The sequence below is a fragment of the Argentina silus genome (assembly GCF_951799395.1).
Source record: "Argentina silus genome assembly, chromosome: 6".
Lineage (NCBI taxonomy): Eukaryota > Metazoa > Chordata > Actinopteri > Argentiniformes > Argentinidae > Argentina > Argentina silus.
The window spans coordinates 3,851,275-3,870,989 of record NC_139660.1 but is presented as its reverse complement, the minus strand read 5'-3'; the positions used below and the strand labels follow the sequence as shown (position 1 = coordinate 3,870,989).

Genomic DNA, 19,715 nt, shown 5'->3' with positions numbered 1-19,715 from the left:
CCTGGGTCTCTTTGTGCTGTATAATCCCTAGTAGGAGTTGGTTAAACGACACAAACTGATCTGGGTCAGCCAGGCCTCACGGTGATAACAAACACAAGAAATTCCTCTAGGTCAGAATATCCTAAAATAAGTAGGCCTGCGAGTCAGTCTAGTGACATGTGACAGGGAGATCAACGGAATAATCCAAACTAAGAGGGTGAACATTGAGTCTGTGAGGGCTGTACGTGTAAGGCGGGAAGAAGGACGTCTCATTCTTGTATAACTGTTTCAGTGTGGAGGGTGGTGGAGAGGGCAGGGAGAAGCGGAGGGGAAAGGGGGGTTGGGGCAGAGAGGTGAAGGCCCTAGAGACCCTCCCTTTCCACCCCAGCAGTTCCCACTAAATGTTGAATTCCAAACCAGCGAACTCACCGCCAGGTCCTACGTCACCCAGCCTTGACTCACAATGACTTACACGAACACTCGTGTACACACGTACACTGTGCGGGAACACACACACACACACGCACACACACACACACACACACGCACATGCACACACTCACACACACGCACTCACGCACACACACACACACACAAACACACACGAACGCGTGTACAGTACACACATGCAATCTTGCGCACTCGCGCGCACACACACACACACACACACACACACACACACACACACACACACACACACACGTAGACACACACACACACACACACACACACACACACACACACACACACACACACACACACACACACACACACACACGTAGACACACACCATCGTAAATGTTCTCCTGACCCATAACTGCATTTCCTCTTTCCCAAACGGCACCAAATTTCCCGGAAATATCCCAGCACTTGTAACAACAAGAGCTCTTTGGAGTGTTTTGATAGGGTTATAAATGAGTTGTCAGAGTGTCTGCACATCTCCTGTAGGTCAGGGTAAAGTCAACAGCTCTGGGTGCTATTCATTAATCTGCAGGGCCCTGGGGCTGACATGTGAGAGAGGGCCAGCCCGCCTGTAACTCCTCACACACTCACTGACACCCCAGCCCAGAGAATACCACAGCCAACTCTCATAGTCCCCTCCACTTAACTCTCCTCCTCAAGAGTCCCCCCCCCCCTCTCCCCCGTAGCCTCCAGACCCCCCCTTCCTCATTCCCTTTCTCTCTCTCTATCTTCTTCTTCTCTTCCCCTTCTCTTCCCCTCCTCTGTCCCCTCGGTCTCTCCACTTTCCCAGTCTCTCCCACTCCCAGCCTCTCTCCCAGTCTCTCTCCCAGCCTCTCCCAGTCTCTCCCCCAGTCTCTCTCCCAGCCTCTCTCCCAGCCTCTCTCCCAGCCTCTCCCAGCCTCTCTCCTAGCCTCTCCCAGTCTCTCCCCAGTCTCTCTCCTAGCCTCTCCCAGTCTCTCTCCCAGCCTCTCTCCCAGCCTCTCCCAGCCTCTCTCCTAGCCTCTCCCAGTCTCTCCCCAGTCTCTCTCCTAGCCTCTCCCAGTCTCTCTCCCAGACTCTCTCCCAGCCTCTCCCAGTCTCTCTCCCAGCCTCTCTCCCAGCCTCTCCCAGCCTCTCTCCCAGCCTCTCTCCCAGCCTCTCCCCCAGTCTCTCTCCCAGCCTCTCCCAGTCTCTCTCCCAGCCTCTCCCAGTCTCTCTCCCAGCCTCTCTCCCAGCCTCTCCCAGTCTCTCTCCCAATCTTTCTCCCACTCTCCCTGTCTCTCTCCCAGTCTCTCTCCCAGTCTTTCTCCCAGTCTCTCCCACGCTACATCCAGCTACCTCTCAGAAATCCACTAATTTCCAGGTTTTACAGTAGCTGAGGGAATAGTGTGGTAAGACTGTTACAAAAGGCAGACACACACATTAAGATGGAATTGCCACTCCTCTTTTCCCCCTTGCAGCTTTCTTCCAGTGCACCATCCAACTGCTGAAATAATACACTCACCGAACACTTTGTTAGGAACACTATACTAATACTGGGTAGGGCCTGCCTTTGCTCTCAAAACAGCCTCAATTCTTCATGGCATTGATTCCACAAGATGTTGGAAACAGTCCTTTGAGATTCTGGTCCATGATGACCTGACTGCATCACGCAGTTCCTACAGATTTTTCAGGTGCACTTTCAAGCTGTGAATCTCCCGTCCTACCACATCCCAAAGGTGTTCTATTGGATTCGGGTTTGGGGTGATGATTGGTGGTTACAGGGTGAGACACAGTACTCAGCGTGTCTGCATGAAGTTCCAAAACTTTCAGCTGTACTTGTTCAGTGTCCCTCCCGTTTTGGTCATCCTGTTCAAGGGACACATCAGGTCACATGGTGTTGTGGTCCCGGAGAGATGAGTCTGTAAGCCTGGAGAATGTGACTGTACGATTGGCATCCCGTTCCACTCAGGGGCAATGGGAGAGGGCTGACCTATCTCAAACACAGGAAGGACAGAGGGAAAATTCTTTCTTCATTCTGAACATGAGAAACAATGTATGATTGAAGCATAGGATATTAAGGGGTTATAATAACTCTTTGTTTCTTGACCTGTCAGCAGGCTAAATATCTTTTAAGGCAAATAAACAAATCATATGAGCGTATCTTTGGTTGTTTTTTCAAAACCATGGATGATTTAGCCCTTGTGTTCCATCAAGGAGAAGAGAGAAGAAAATTCAAGCTCTAACCCTTCTTTAGATGACAAAGTGTGTGACACATAAAAGCAGATGCAATGCTTGTAGCAGGGATACACATGACAAGGAATGAGTCTGACTCATTCAACAAGGTTGAAACTACCTGTTGCAAGTAGACGCAAAGGCAGTTATTTAAATGTCATCAAATACTGTAAGTGTGTCAAGTCCCAAAGGCACTGTGGACAAATAAGGTGCTTTTTGCCTCAAACTACTAATTTACCTGGGCATTTACTGTGTAATGGTACAGAGAACAAATACCCACAAAAACACTTTGACCTAGAAAACGTTCACACAGTGATACACACCCATACCTTACACACCTATACCATACAGTAGACATTTAGAAGTGACGCATGCAACGCTTGGTATAGCTCCTTGAACATCACACCCAACATGCAAGTCTATTCCCGATTTATTTGGACTCTCTGGTGATTCATAATTGGTCGAGTTGAGGGACACAGACTGAACCCGCCCTATTCCAGGTTGTGTGGCGTGAGAGCTGTAACTTTCAGAGTCGAGAGAAGTTACTGAAGAGAGGACCGCCACACAATTTCAGAGTAGCGGTTTAGTAGCTGGAATTTTGGAATTAGCGGGAAAAACATTACTGATATTCGAATGTCAAGAACAAAATATGGAATTGATGCCACGACGTGGTGGGAGGAATATGTTTTGGATACTGAAGCACGGATTTTGAACCACTACAGCTGTCAAGGAGCAAGTAAAATATCCTAGGCTACCACACCAGTTCCTATGTGACTGAGAGGTAAACACGCCTACAGGTAGGCTACGTTTTAATTATTGATACAGTAATTAAACATCCCAAAGTGCACCTTACTTGTTTCTAAAAGGGAAAACTCGTATAACACGTGATAACTGGCAAAAAGTTTGGAAAAAGAGATTCACTGTAACTTCTACCAAGTTATTCTGTTCAGATACTGGGCAAATGTGTATTATTAAAACCTATGTTCTTTATTTTATTTTATTTTATTCATTCTTGTGTGGAATACCAATCTGATTATACTATTGTAAAGAAGGAACAACTTGCCTTGTTTATATAAATAAAATAACCTAAATTATTGATACTATTAATACTTCACTGGTAACTAACAGTTTCAAACCTGAGGGGTGACATACAATTAAGTTATTATCAGTAGGATAACTAAGTTAATTCTTACCATATGGATCTGTCTTGGAATAGCCTACCTCAGCCTAATTAAAAGTCCCAATACTTCAGAGTAAAGTCTCTATGTTTTCATGATAGTTAAGTTACATTGTGGTTCATTGTGTCTTGTCAGGTCCCTGTAGAGAACAAGCTCTGTGATGCCAATACCTCCAGATGCTGTAGCAGCTCTCCCATCTGCAGTCTCCAGTGTTGTGGCGCCCTCTGCTGTGTGACGGAGGAAGGCCAGGCAGGATGGAGAACCTGCTGGAGGAGGGCATGAACCCCGTGATCGTCAACCACTACAACCACTCTGGGAAGTGGGGCCGGCCGCGCAGCAGCGGGGCCTGCAAGACGGCCGTGCTGCTGCTCATCTGTGTGCTGATAGTCCTGGAGAACGTCACCGTGCTCCTGGCTCTGTGGAGGAACAAACGCTTCCACAGCCGAATGTACTTCCTCATCGGCAACCTGGCCCTGTCCGACCTGCTGGCCGGGGTGGCCTATGTGGTCAACATCTTCACCTCGGGCCGCAAGACCTTCTTCCTGACGCCCGCCCAGTGGCTGGCCCGCGAGGGCAGCATGTTCGTGGCCCTCAGCGCCTCCACCTTCAGCCTGCTGGCCATCGGCATCGAGAGGCACATGACCATGGTGCGCCTGCGGCCGTGCGAGACAGCGGGCCGGGGGAGGCTGCTGGGGCTGCTGGGGGCCTGCTGGGCCGTGTCGGTGCTGCTGAGCGCCCTGCCCAGCCTGGGCTGGAACTGCCTGGAGCACCTGGGCTCCTGCTCCACCGTGCTGCCCCTCTACGACAAGTCCTACGTGGCCTTCTGCATCAGCGTGTTCAGCGCCCTGCTGGTGGCCATCGTCATCCTCTACATCAGGATCTACCGGCTGGTGACGTCCAGCGGGCGGCGGGTGAGCAGCCGGCCGTCCGAGCGCTCCCTGGCCCTGCTGAGGACGGTGGTGATCGTGCTGGGGGTGTTTGTGATGTGCTGGGCCCCGCTGTTCCTCCTCCTGCTGCTGGACGTGGGCTGCAGCCCCGAGCGGTGCGGCGTGCTCTACCAGGTGGACTGGTTCATCGCCCTGGCCGTGCTCAACTCGGCCCTCAACCCCCTCATCTACACCCTGTCCAGCAGGGAGATGAGGGCCGCCTTCTTCAGGCTCCTGTGCTGCTGCCAGTCCAACCTGGAGCCCCCGGCCCCCACGGCAGGCAACCCCAACTTGGGCACGGTCATCCCCACGGTGGAGAACAGCAAGTCCAGTGTGGGGGGAGTGGGGAGTGGGGTAACAGGGGCTGCCAAGTCCACCCTGACCCGGGGGAAACTGCCCACCCCTCTGAACTCTAACAACCAGCATGGAGACCCCTCCACGCCCACTGCTACCCACCCGTCTGGGCCTGCCGACCTGCTCTCTGCTGTGCTAGTCAAGGCTGGGGCACTGCCCTCCCTCAGCAAGTTCTGACTGGATGACTGATGCCAGTCACGGCTCACCAGCTGGCAGTAAGGCTGTGTGTTGTGGGCTCCCCGCAGGCTGAGTCACACCGTCTGTGGAGCAGTACAGAACGCACTGTTTATGTGCGTCTCTGGTCACAGACACACGCCTGCACTGGGCCATCGTAGCAACGCTGTGTATCGGTGAGAGAGAGAGAGAGAGAGAGAGCTGACCAAGAGTGTGAATAGACCCTGCTAGTATCACTCCTCTGGCTGCAAAGACCTTGCTTGTGGACCAGTGGCTCAACAGAGCTCTCAGCTACGAGTGGAGATCTACTCTGACCATGTAAAGCCACTATTTTTACAGGGTGATTCAAAGGCCCCATAGTACTAGCATAGAGTCACTGGACCTTTGTGCCTTCCTTTTTACACTCATCGACATTATATTTCAGAACTACGTAACCAAGTGCATTTTGTTCCCCAAAATCCTGTTACAGCGCATATAGCTTTACCAGCGATATAGTGTGAAACTGTGGATGAATTGTAGCCAACTTTGAACTGTTGATATCTGTGTTCTATAGATGATGGGTGGTTTGCTAAGGAAAGTAGGGCACTGTATATTGCACATGCAGTGTATAATGTATATTTCAATTCGCCTGCCTGAGCTTCTATTGCTGTTACAGAGCAGGATATTTATTTTCAATGAAGACCAAGGCCTTGTCAGTGTTATCAACTGTGTGATATTAATACTATCCTTTGTTTGCATAAAATGACTTCACGGTACAGTGAGTAAAGTACACTGTTGATATTGGAAAGACTTTAAGTTTACCGTCAGAGCGAACATGTGTCAATGTCGTTTCTGCTTCTCAACAACATAAATGGATGCCACTCAAAGTTCCACTAACCACTAGTGAGTAGGAGTGCTGGGTTTGAATCATTTAACCAATTCTAAACCAATGGACTGTAAATGACCTTTAACCCTTGAGTGGTGTGGTGTCTAGAACCATTACATACCAACTGAATAAAAAAAACGACTCTTTTTTTCATGAGCTTTTGCAGCGTGTTATGATTTCGCTTGTTTATCTTAAATGTGATGAATTCTTGCAAGTCAATGAAACGTCATAATGTTTTAAATTAGTATTGTCCTGCATTACTAGTGTAAGACTTGATCATAATGTTTCATAATAATTAATTAATGTACCATAATGTTTTAAACTATTACTCTGCTTGTCTTAATTACATTTCCTACCTCCTCTCCAGACATGGCAGATGTTCAGTTTAAATCGGTTGTAGTTAATCCTCAATCATCCCAGATGAATTATAACAGAAATCCTAATCAGTCACACTATCATAAACCACTAAGCTGAATGGTGCCCTGTGAATTCATTTCATTTATTCCACTCTTCAAATTACCATCTACAATCCTAATGGACAGTCTTGTTTTTCCCTATTCACACACCAGCTTTATTTTCGAGCAACTAATGTTACATATCATAAGTTAATACATCTGTTAGAAATGGCCTCCTTTAGGCTACAGGTTGTAGCAACACCTCCATCTAGTGGGGAAAATAAATAAATACATAAGGTGATGCAGGCAGACAGAAGACCTCAATATCACATTCACATCCCATTCAATAATTCTAGCTAAAACCTGAATTAATTTACTTAATTAACCACCACCTGCAAGTCAAAGAGAGAGGGAAGGTGGGATTAGACAAATGAGTGTACTAATACAACCAACACCTGTATTACTGAGATACTGGATGGAAATCATGTGATATCAATCCATTTGGAATAACACATGTAACAGAGGGAACCTGCAATAGTGTATGATAACCAGTATTTGACATACCACTTACCTGCATCTGTGTGTGATGAAGAGGAACATGTTGAATTCAATTGATTTGACTTTGTTTCACCTTCACCAGTATATCACATTAACTTATCTTATCTTCCACATCTTATAACTTATCTTTAAGCTCTAAAGCAACATGTTGCTTATCTTAATCCAAACCTCTGCTTTACTTTGCCTATTCTATTCCTAAATGAACCAGCTGATCAGGTTTTTTTGTTGAATTGAAAGATGTTTTAATATTTAGTATATCCCAGAAGAGGAGGTGTAGAGGGGAGAGGTGTTCTCCTCCAGGACATCAATAAGCCTCTGCGTTAGTCCTCCTGCTTGGCTGACATCCTTGGTGTGACGGACATGGCGAACATCATCCCCAAGTAAGCAAATAAATTTAGCTGGTCCTGGGCCTTGGAACCACTGCCAGGGGCGGAGTCTGGGCCAGGGGTGGGGCCCATCGGCTTGGCCTGAGAGCAGCAGTGGGGGCCAGGGCCAGATACAGGGACGGGGCCTTTCGGCTTGGCCTGAGAGCAGGGGTGGGGGCCAGGGGCCAAGCAAGGGCCAGATGCAGGGGTGGGGCCCTTTGTCTTGGCCTGTGAACAGGAACAGGGGCCAGGGGCCGGGCCAGGGCCAGATGCAGAGGCGGGGTGACCTGAGGCGGGGTGACCGGAGGCGGGGCCCTTCGGCATGTCCTGAGAACAGGGGCGGGGGCCAGGGGCCGGGCCAAGGCCAGATGCAGAGACGGGGTGACCTGAGGCGGGGTGACCGGAGGCGGGGCCAGGGGTGGGGCCCTTCGGCATGTCCTGAGAACAGGGGCGGGGGCCAGGGGCCGGGCCAAGGCCAGATGCAGAGACGGGGCCTGAGGTGGGGCCAGGTCTGCTTAAGAGCCCACCCCGAGAGGGGTTCAGCTTGTGCTGAGGACAGGGGCGGGGGCCAGGTGCAGGGCGTGAGCTGCTGAAAAACTCATCCAGTAAGGCATTCAGCCTCGCCTGAGAACACAAAACACAAATGCACATTCATGTCCTCTGCCTCAATATTCTGTTACACAGGCACATAATGTATTAACAATGACTGCATCTTCAATTAGGGACCTCATACTAAACAATGCAACATCATAGTTAACTTAAATGTTAAATGTTTACCAGATTCTCGTCGGAACAATTAGCCGAGACGGGGTCAGGGCTGCGACAAACGTCATCCAGGAAATCATCCAAGAAGGACGTGTCAGCCTGGGGGACGGTGCTAGGACCAGGGAGGGGGCCATGGTCAGGGACGATGCTGGGGCCAGAGGCGAGGCCATCATCAGGGGTGATGCTAGGGCCAGGCATGGTGCTAGGACCAGGGATGGTGTTAGGACCAGGGATGGTGTTAGGACCAGGGATGGTGTTAGGGCCAGAGGCGAGGCCATCGTCAGGGGTGATGATAGGGCCAGAGGCGAGGCCATCGTCAGGGGTGATGCTAGGGTCAGGAGTGAGATCATGGTCAGGGCCAGGGGCGGAGCCAGTGCCAGGGGAGACCCCAGTGGTTGCCTCCATCTCACCAACCAGCTTCTGGGTTAGCAGCCCTACAGTTGCCTTAACTTGACTGGTGAGGCAGTCCTGCTCGGAGAACAACCCCACATCCCATCCAAACATCTCCTCTAATAAAAGCATCAGCTGGTCCTGAGAACACAAAACACACAGGCACCATTACGTCTCCACGGCCTACAGGGACAGGAAGGGAGGTGAGAGAGGAGCAGGAAGAGGAAGTGATGTGTGTACCTGCAGATGCGTCTTACAACGCCGTGCGTCATCCTGTGAGGTGGCGTCAAGAAGGAGAAAGTTCAGGACTTTCTCTATTGCCTCGAGCACGCCACCTTGCTCCTAGGAGGAAAACAACAACAACAACAACAACAACAACAGACAACCATTAGACTTTTCAACAACAGACAACTCAATGTCCACTCCATCTCCATTTCCATGTGGATAGAAATGCTCCCTATTGAAATATCTACAGTCAACCAACTGTACAATCAATACCTACATCAGCATGTCGTCTCATTTGTATGAATTCACTCACAATTTCAAGTGGGGCGTTGTCCTCAATAAGCTGTCCCACGATGATGTACTCGTACAGCATGTCTATCATATTGAGGTGGTAGACCTTTACCCAAACAATAGAGAACATCAATTAGTAAGTTAACCCTAATAAACCCCATGAAGTCATAAAGTAACAATAAACATGGACAGTGTAGAGTATCTATCTGGATGTACTTACCCCCATGGTGGCCAGTTCTCTACACACTGACTCCCTGCGCTCAGGGTCAGTCACCATGGCAACCAGGTCATCGTAGGCTGCCTGGAAACCAGCCAGGTCCTGACACAAACACAACAAAAACCACCACAACAACAACAACAACAACCACAACCGAGAACAACAACAACCACAACCGAGAACAACAACAACAACAACCACAACCGAGAACAACAACAACAACAACAACAACAACAACAACAACCACCACCACCACCACCACAACAACCACAACCACAACCACAACCACAACCACAACAACAACCACAACAACAACCACAACCACAACAACAACAACAACAACCACAACAACAGAGAACAACAACAACAACAACAACAACAACAACCACAACCACAACAACAGAGGGTAAATAACAGTGTCAGTACATACAATGGTAAATAATATCAAGTCATTAAAACACTGGCCAATGGTTAAGTTAGTTACCCGTCCATGCAGGGACACCAGGCCTCCCAGGACTGTCCTGCCAGCCACGGTCATCTGGCTGCGGGTGCCAGCGTCGGACTGCAGGGCCTGGGCATGGAGGAGAGGAAGACATTAGGCGATTGACACAATGACAATTACATACACAAGTCATAATGCTGTTTACTTACACTGAAAGCCAGGCGAAGGCCATCCAACTTTACTGAAAAGTCGGTGACCCCCTTGGTCTCCAGGTGGGCCCTGAGAATGAGAGAGACAACATCACATGATCAGTGACCACTTATGGGACAACAACCTGGATTTGATTGGTCATGTAGATAGATGAGTCAGCACTCACTCAATGCTAGGAACTTCATCCATCGCATGAGGCAGATCCATTTCCTCTTCCTTTAGATTATGTTACACAGGGACATACTGTATTAACAATGACTGTGTCTTCACTGATGGACTATTACTCTACACCACATCAGAGTCCACAGAGAGAGTTAAAGAGAAGGTAGAGTGAGCAGTCTTTACCTCATCGAAGAAGGCCTGGAATTCAAAAGAGCCAGAGCCAGTGCCAGGGGTGGGGCCAGAGTGGGCCTGGTACTCAGGGGCGGGGCCAGAGTGGGCCTGATAGTCAGGGGCGGGGCCAGAGTGGGTCTGGTACTCAGGGGTGGGGGCTGGGGCGGGGCCAGAGCCAGGGCCAAAGCCAAAGCGGGGTTCCATTGGGGTAGAGTCTGATGTCCTCTCACTCCAAGCGTTGTGACACGCTTCCCCGCAGGAGTTCATCTTCAGCCCGCTGTATTCTCGGTAGACGTCCCGCAGCTGCAAAGAACACAGTATCTTACCAGTCAGATACCGCCATCCACTACACAACAATGAAACACTAGCCAATCAGAACAATGGGGGGCATTTACCTTGACGTCATCCGAATAGCGATACTGGGAGGTCTCCTCCAAGCGGTAGGATATCCACTGCTGGATTCTCCCGCCCATGATCTACAGAGGGAGGAAAGACAGAGGAACTCCTCTAATATCTTTAAAAGAAAGGTAGTTATGTATCTATAGTTAATCAATGCTCACCAGACTAGAAACCAAACCATTGCTTAAAAGACAATAAGAGGTTAGTATAAAAGTATGAAACAGGAATGTGCTCCCACCTGAATCCCAGTATGCATCTTGGTCTCCGTCTTGGAGAGGGGATCAAGCTGAAGGTGAAGACCATAAGAACATGCACTATGATACTGCTGTACATACACTTTGATGTCAGTTCCTTAAGGGACATAGAGACATGAGACCATAGAAATAGAATTCTTACAATATTTCATGTGATTGTTTCCAGTGTTCTATTCTGATTCTATACATGAGACACTCACATGCCGGTTGTTCACTGACTCTCCTGTTGTCAGGCTCAACCACATCCAGGTCACGACCCCTGTGACCTCACAGATGCTGACCCATTTGACTTCTGATGTCTGAAGTAAAATCAGTCAAATAATTTCAATACATATGAGGGTGTATGTTCAAATTAAATTGTATGTCAATAATGAAATACTCAAGTATGAGGTAAAGCAGGATCAGGGAGTGATAATGTCACACAAGAAGCCAGTCAGTGCTTCTATACATTGGCTCTCAGTGCAGGAAAGGAATTAGAAAATCCATTCCTTGAGTGCAGGTAACCTTTTGAAGATTAAGCCTTAATATCACATTCTATAGTGGAACATTTGAAATGTTTTACATTAGAACACTCAGCTTACCTGTGTGCCTCTGAAATTACACTCAGTAATGGCAAACTCCCAGAACTGGTTTGCTTTTTGGACCTCAGAGGTGAAGTCCTTCTGTAGAAGACAGAGGATATGTCAAAATTGGCACAAAATACAGTGAATACACCAACTGGGACACTGTATGTGACAGTCTTGGTGCTCTTACCTGGATAGTGGCCAGTGGGCCGCAATATCCACGGCTGTATTTCCAGGGCAACAGCTGCAAACAAATAAACAAAGGCTGTAAGGCTGCCGATATCCTCAGTAACTTGAAGTGTTCTAGAACCCTCTGTGTTGATTGGAATGTCAGTCTCATTGGCAAGGCTATCAAGAGGAGGTGAAGTGAGTGTAGAAGTCTTTACCTCATTGAAGAATCCCTGGAGTTCCCTACCAGGGGCGGGGCTAGGTCCAGGGGCGGGGCTAGGTCCAGGGGCGGGGCCACGGCCAGAGCGGGCCTGAAATTCAGGGGCAAGGGCGGGGCCAAAGCCAAAGCCGGGCCAAAACCACAGTGCTTGGGTCCCGGTGATATCAACCCCAAGGAAGTTCCCGGGGCTGACCCATTTGACGTACTTGCGCTAAAGGAAAATCAGTCAGTATTTCAATACATCTGAGGGTAAGCTGTATGTTCAAATTAAATACTTAAGTAGGATGTAAAGTAGGATCAGGCAGTGATACTGTCATACAAGAAGGAAGTGCTTCTTCCGTCTAGTGATAATGTCTCACCGGCCATGCTGGGGAGATTTCCTCCTCAGGTTGGGGAAGAGGTGTGGCCTCAGCTGGGAGAGGCGTGTCCTCAGCTGGGAGAGGCGTGTCCTCAGCTGGGAGAGGTGTGTCCTCAGCTGGGAGAGGTGTGTCCTCAGCTGGAAGAGGTGTGTCCTCAGCAGGTTGGGGAAGAGGCTCTCTGGCCTTGGTGACCACCTTCAGACACAAACAAGCAAACAAACAACGGTTGTGAGGTGGTTGATAATATTCTCAATACCTTGAGGTGTTCTAGAACCCTCTGTTGATTGGAATGTCAGTCTCACTGGCAGCGCTGTGGTCTTCACCTCCTCCTGAGGAAGGTGATGAAGCAGGGGTGAAGAGTCACCCAGAGGCACCCAGTCGTTCTTCTCATACGACCATTCCAGAGAGACGTCTTCTAAAATGATTAAAAAGAAAAAATGCAACCACAGAGATAATAACGTAATTACGTGAGTGCAACAATGGCAATACAGTGCAACAATACCATAGATTTAGATCTGATAGAACATAGATAGAACCAGAATTAGAATGGACAGGCATTTCACCATTATCTCTGTGGGAATAGGGCTACTGTGTTCTACACATGCAGTTACGGTTACCATGGCAATTATGTATCACATTTCCATTGTCAGCCGTCTTTTGGTGTCGGCCTTACTAGCCAAATTGCCAGTATGAGGAACCAGGTCCAACTCTATTCCATTATTTGGCCCCTCATTCTATTTCTATGACCCTCACCCTGCCCAGAGGGGTATATCATAAGTAGAACACTCTGACCCTCCCCATGTCCATTCTGGAACCACAACAACATTTTTGGTTGTACTGTTGGTTGTACTCGTCTTAGAACACCTGGTTACTATAGTAAAGGTTGCTATAGTAACCAGGTGTTCTGTGATGACCTCATCTGTGGAACACCTGGTTACTGTAGCAATGGTTGCTATAGTAACCAGGTGTTCTGTGATGACCTCATCTGTGGAACTCCTGGTTACTGTAGCAACGGTTGCTATAGTTCCCAGGTGTTCTGTGATGACCTCATCTGTGGAACACCTGATTACTGTAGCAACGGTTGCTATAGTAACCAGGTGTTCTGTGATGACCTCATCTGTGGAACACCTGGTTACTGTAGCAACGGTTGCTATAGTAACCAGGTGTTCTGTGATGACTTCATCTGTGGAACACCTGGTTACTGTAGCAACCGTTGCTATAGTTCCAAGGTGTTCTGTGATGACCTCATCTGTGGAACACCTGGTTACTGTAGCAACGGTTGCTATAGTAACCAGGTGTTCTGTGATGACCTCATCTGTAGAACACCTGGTTACTGTAGCAACGGTTGCTATAGTAACCAGGTGTTCTGTGATGACCTCATCTGTAGAACACCTGGTTACTGTAGCAATGGTTGCTATAGTAACCATGTGTCATCTTGCCAAAGAACTACAAAAAAACATGCTATGCATCTATAGACAATACTGAAACAGGTGTTTTAACCTACTGTCGGCATTGCCTACTATTCAAATGAAAGTGGGGCCTGGACTATTGAAAAAAATTGTTCAACCTACTCTCATAGACCCAGTCCACCTTCTTCCGAAAGTGGTATACCCCTTTTCTCACTTCCGCGATGAATATCTCACGCCTTGATAGTGAAAACTTTGCACAACGTACCTTAGCATTAGCTAAATACATTATTGCTGTCCGCATATTAAGTATAGCGAGCTCTGAACTGTTCGCTACGACTGCACAATTGCATCTGAACGTTTTAGCGCTCTCCAGAATGTTTAAAAGCACCTTAACAATAGATCTCCATGGTGTTGGTGACGCACTTCAAATTCTAGAATATACTGAATATACGAAATAATGCTTTCATCTATGACGCATATTAACTCCAAATATGCATGTAGGTGAAAGGTGGCGTCTTTCCTACGCGACACTCAAGAGCCTCGACCACAATTCAATCATTAACACAGTTTGCCTGCAATCACAAAATGCTAAAGACAGATTTTGAGTTCTCAAACATTAATTCCCCATGTATTAAAAATGATACACAATTGGATCTTGCATTTTGACATTTATGGTAGGAATACAATAAACATAATGATTCATCTGAAATGGCAAGAGAAAAAGAGTTTCCTATTGTTGAGCCAGCCAGTGACATTTCAGTGATAGGCGGATCAGATTGTTGCTGACAGACTGACATTTCAGACGTCGGGACACTCACCTACCCCACAGGCCGAACTCTGAGGGAAAGTGGAAGAAAGAAACTCCGGTGCAGCAGAATATTTTTACCTTAAAGGTCATTGACGACACACTGTCAAAAGCAAATCTACACAATGTCCTTATAACCATAAAATGGCAGGCTCATTTAGACAGTTGAAATGATAACACAACTGTGCAGTAAACATTTTGTCCACCAAGAAAGATGTAGCGGACAGAAGTGTGTGACGAAGGGACTTTATCCGTTCCCCTAATTTCATCGTGGGAGACAATAAACTGATCATGTATTATGTGATTACGGCTACCTCTTCCAAAAATGTATATTGTATGTTTATTTCCACTGGCTGACACCAAGTTGTCACCCAGATTTATAAGATAAGAAAATACATTTCCAGTTTGGGAAAAATTTAACTGAAACACTATTTTCAATGTGTTGCCAAGCTCCTTAAACCACCAACCTCATAAACACTCAGCTCGAACTGGGTCAAAGTCATCTTCGGCACCTGTAATCATGTCAACAAAAACAGGCATCACCAGTTTGCTTTGAGGGTCTTAGACATGGTGGATTTGTGTTATTCTCTGTGTATAGTGGCTATTTGCATATGACTAATGTGAACATGACAGAGGACAAGAGAGTCACACCACCCCTTGTCACCATCCTGGCATTTCACCGCACCCACTGGTGTCTCTATCTGTGTGTGTGTGTGTGTGTGTGTGTGTGTGTGTGTGTGTGTGTGTGTGTGTGTGTGTGTGTGTGAAGACAAAGCCTCCATCTGGTCTCCTCCATAGTATGTGCCAGTGTGGAGCATTTGTGCCATTCCCAAGACCATGGCTTCCCTTTTGTGCAACCAACTCAGAGGCGGAAAGGGGGCCAGAGCATAGAGGGGGTTACATCCCAGAGTCCCAGATCACCGCGGTCCTGTCTTTCTCTCCATCACAGCTTAGCTTCACCCTGAGGAGAGAGAGACATTCATCTGTGTGATTCGTCCACGCCTCCACCTCCACCTCCACCTCCCCACACCACCCCGCTCCTCAATCCAATACAATACATGTAATTGCATCTGGAACAATAAGAGCTGGGGATCCAGGCAGGGTTTAGTGATAAGCTGCCCAGGATCAGGAGGTTTATCAGGGAGCAGCTGGGAGCAGGCCGGGGGAGGGAGGTCAGAGTTACTCCACAGCCTATGACTGGACGACTGAGGGCCTTGTTGTAACCAATACCCCCCCACATTCCCGCCAGGCCTCACCCCACAAACACACACCCCCCCACCACCACCTGAAATAGTTTTGCACTGTTGCACACTGAAACATTAACACATGTTATTAGTCCAAGGAACACATAAGAAACGCATAAACAACTCTGTAATGAAATCCACAAAATCTTCCTCCTCTCCTTTTCTCAAACTATGTTTATATGATGGATGTTGAACACGTTCCTTCTATTGCAGATGGAAGGCAGGATGTGTGAAGTGATCTATGCCAATCCCTTCCACCATCCATATCCTGCCTACCCCTCCACCACCTACTCTCACACCCGCTCCATCCGCCCCCCTCCACCACCCCATCCAGCTGCCACCTCTGTGACCCATCTCTGCAGCCTCTCGGTCCTGACGGCACGCACACACACACCAGACAACCAACCCTCCCAGCCATTCCCCATCCCCAGTCTCTGAGCTGCAGCACAACTGCAGGGATTAGTCTGTCTAGGAGCATGGGAAAGGGGAGAGGGTGTCCCTGGATTGACATGTGTGCCCTGTACTTGTGGCAGGGTGTGTGTGTGTGTGTGTGTGTGTGTGTGTGTGTGTGTGTGTGTGTGTGTGCACAGCTGGGTATGTCACTGGGTGATCCATGCATGCAAGCCTCAAGCTTTGTGTGTGTGTGTGTGTGTGAGAGCTATGTGTGGTGGTGGTGGTAGTGGTGGTGGCACCTATGTGAAGTCTTGAGCTTATTGTGTGTGTGTGTGTGTGTGTGTGTGTGTGTGTTTTGTGTGTGTGTGTGTGCCTGTGTGTCGCTTGAATGTGAAATGATTCTGGCTCCACAGTGATCACAGGTGTCTATTCCCTCCAGCTCATCTAATAGATCACCAGCTGCTGCAACATAATCATCGACACACACCACGAGCTTCATATTACTCACATTTCGATAAGACAGCTGGATATGCAGATACAGTATATGTTTGTGCATTTGCGCTTATGCGGGCCCCCACCCACTCACATGAAACCATATCCAAACAAAGCTTCATTAAAAAAACTAATCTTACCGGTTTGTCTCTGAATTAATTTGTGCATGACATTGTTTTTCTCTTACTACACGGTTTTTATTAGTACTTTCCATCCCCAGGCAGTCCTGTGTTTGAACACAGGAATACAGGCACACAATATCTTCCTTTCTCTCTTTCTCACTTATACACTCTCTCTCTCTCTCACTCCCTCCCACTCTCTCTTTCTCTCTCACACACTCTCTCACTCCCTCCCACTCTCTCTTTCTCTCTCACACACTCTCTCTCCCTTTCTATCCCTCCCACTCTCTCTGTCTCTCTCTGTCTGAGTGTCTGTCCCTCCCTCGCTCACTCTCTCAATCTCTCTCTCTCTCTCTCACACACACACACACACACACACGCACACACACTCTCTCTCCCTTTCTATCCCTCCCACTCTCTCTGTCTCTGTCTGAGTGTCTGTCCCTCCCTCACTCACTCTCTCAATCTCTCTCTCTCTCTCACACACACACACACACACACACACACTCTCTCTCTCTCTCTCCCTCCCACTCAGACTGCCATGGTGTGATCTTACTCGTCTCTGCCTCCGTCACACTGGTAATCAGCCACTGCTATTTCATTTGGCCCAGTAATGAAAGCAATCCCAGTGCCCTTCACTCCAGCACACCCTAAATAATGAGGCCTGCCCTTCGCAACCACCTCACCCCCCCCCCCCTCCTCCCCCTGTCTCACCCCCAAGCTGCCTAATGGACGGAGAAGAGCCTGCATGTGTGCTGGAGTAGAAGTAGATTCATGGTCACAGTCAGTCTTTTGTACTCTTCTGCTCTCTCTGTTGCACTCTGGGAGGCTGGCAAATTGCTGCTGAGTGGGTATTTAAGGTACAAACAGTGTGTGTGTGTGTCTGTGTACGCCAAGGGGAAAAGAGTGAAAGTGAAGGATGATGAGTATCACATCAAATAGCAACCATGACATGTTTCCTGACACCCATGACACAAGTCCTGAATCAGAAACACACACACACACACACACACACACACACACACAACGCTCTTTAGAAACAGTTTATTGTTATTATTAACGCTTTAACACAGCAATGAGAAAAATCTGTCATCTTCATAATTATAATCAGAGACAACAACAATAATACTGATCATGACCAACCCAGGCAATAAGAATGATAATCAATAATCAATAACCATAACCAACCCATCCTTTATCAATGTGGAGTATTTACAGTACCAGTCAAAAGTTTGGACACAACTTCTCATTCAATGGTTTTTCTTTATTTGTATTATTTTCGACATTGTAGATTAATACTGAAGACATCAAAACCATGAAGGAACACATATGGAACTATGTGGTAAACAAAAAAGTGGTAAACAAACCAGAATATGTTTTATATTTTAAGATTCTTCGGAAGTAGCCACCTTTTGCTTTGATGACAGCTTTGCACACTCTTGGCAAGGTGTGTCCAGACCTTTGACTGGTACTGTATGTATGAGACTATTCACGTGGCATTACGGCCACCACACCTCCGGCTCCCCATTGAAACGGTGCTGTCCAACTACAGAGCACTGCAACCAGGCAGCGGCAGCGTCCAGACACGCCCATCACAGCACGAACACGAGGCAAGGTCAACAGTAGTACAATCAGACACAGCTCTGCTGCTACAACAGCCGTACGCAACATGACATGACATGACATGACATGACATGACATGACGTAACATAACATGACGTGTGCTGACTAACCAGCTAATCAACATGAAAGCAGTGTGACAACAATACAAGAGTCAAATCAACAGGCTAATGGCACAGAGTTAAAGACATCCCGTGGTGTGTGTGTGTGTGTGTGTGTGTGTGTGTGTGTGTGTGTGTGTGTGTGTGTGTGTGTGTAAAAAAAAAACAAAGTTTCCCTTGAGACTTTCTACCCTCCTGATCTATGAGTCTATGTGGAGCAGTGCATCCAGAGCCCAGTGAGAAGCTCATTCTGCTGTACAGTAGGTATTCCAGACAGAGTCCCCGGGTCCGGAGAGAAGGCGCAGGCAGGTACGGTCCAGGTATTGCATTTCACGAAACTTTACTGCGTTCTCGGCCCAGAGGGAGTTGGCACGAGCGATATGGGAGAGGTTTGTGGGGGTGCTGGCAAACCCTTGGCTGCCGAATAAATCAAAATCAGAGAACACCGATGGTCCATTGGGTAAATCCCTTCAACATTCAAGTCAATCAAAGTCAGTGTCCAATCAGAATGTCCCCTAGGATCCATCCAGGAGCAAGCAGCCGGGCCAATCAGAGCGTCTGCACCAGCACAGGGAAGAGCAGGGAGAGGTGCTCGGCACCTCTGATTGGTAGTTTGTGTGTGGTGTAGAAGTGGATGACCTCAGGGATGGTGTCGAAGGGTGGGCTGTTCTGACCCAGGACGTACTTCCCATCCTTACACTGGCTGAACTTCATGTGCATAAAGCCTTGGCAGCTCCTGAGAGAGAGGGAAGGAGGAAGAGAGAGAGGGGGGGGGGGGGGGGGGGTAGTGAGAGAGAGAGAGAGAGAGGGGGGGGGGGTAGAGAGAGAGAGAGAGAGTGGGGGGGGGGGGGTAGTGAGAGAGAGAGAGAGGGGGAGTAGTGAGAGAGAGAGAGGGGGGGTAGTGAGAGAGAGAGAGAGAGGGGGAGTAGTGTGAGAGAGAGAGAGAGCGAGAGGGGGAGTAGTGAGAGAGAGAGAGAGAGCGAGAGGGGGAGTAGTGTGAGAGAGAGGGGGGGGGTAGTGAGAGAGAGGGGGAGTAGTGAGAGAGAGGGGGAGTAGTGAGAGAGAGAGAGAGAGAGAGAGAGAGAGAGAGAGAGAGAGAGTGAGGGGAAAGAGTCAGTCATGCAACACATCATGTCACATAATGACACACTAAGAATGACAAGGCTGAACAATAGCCTACTTATTTTCTGCTGTTTTATGCAGTGTTTCTTCCCAAGATTTAAAGCCTCATCACAACCCACGACTTG

General features: G+C 48.2%; 2 protein-coding genes across 2 annotated transcripts in view; one reads left to right on the top strand and one right to left on the bottom strand.

Annotated features, from left to right (window-relative positions):
• Window positions 1-3,200: 3,200 nt before the first annotated feature.
• s1pr3a (sphingosine-1-phosphate receptor 3a) lies at window positions 3,201-6,266 on the top strand. The gene is made up of 2 exons (XM_083671043.1): window positions 3,201-3,431; window positions 3,948-6,266. The coding sequence occupies exon 2, from the start codon at window positions 4,067-4,069 to the stop codon at window positions 5,267-5,269; it is 1,203 nt and encodes a 400-aa protein (XP_083527169.1). The 5' UTR covers window positions 3,201-3,431; window positions 3,948-4,066; the 3' UTR covers window positions 5,270-6,266.
• Window positions 6,267-17,886: 11,620 nt separating this feature from the next.
• The window catches only part of shdb (Src homology 2 domain containing transforming protein D, b), a gene marked incomplete at its 5' end in the record, with an annotated part of 20,359 nt that continues 18,530 nt past the window's right edge, over window positions 17,887-19,715 (bottom strand). Inside the window, one exon of the mRNA XM_083671083.1 lies at window positions 17,887-19,204. Within this exon, the coding sequence (XP_083527209.1) occupies window positions 19,018-19,204 (187 nt within the window). The 3' untranslated portion in view covers window positions 17,887-19,017. The remainder of the gene's footprint in view (window positions 19,205-19,715) is intronic.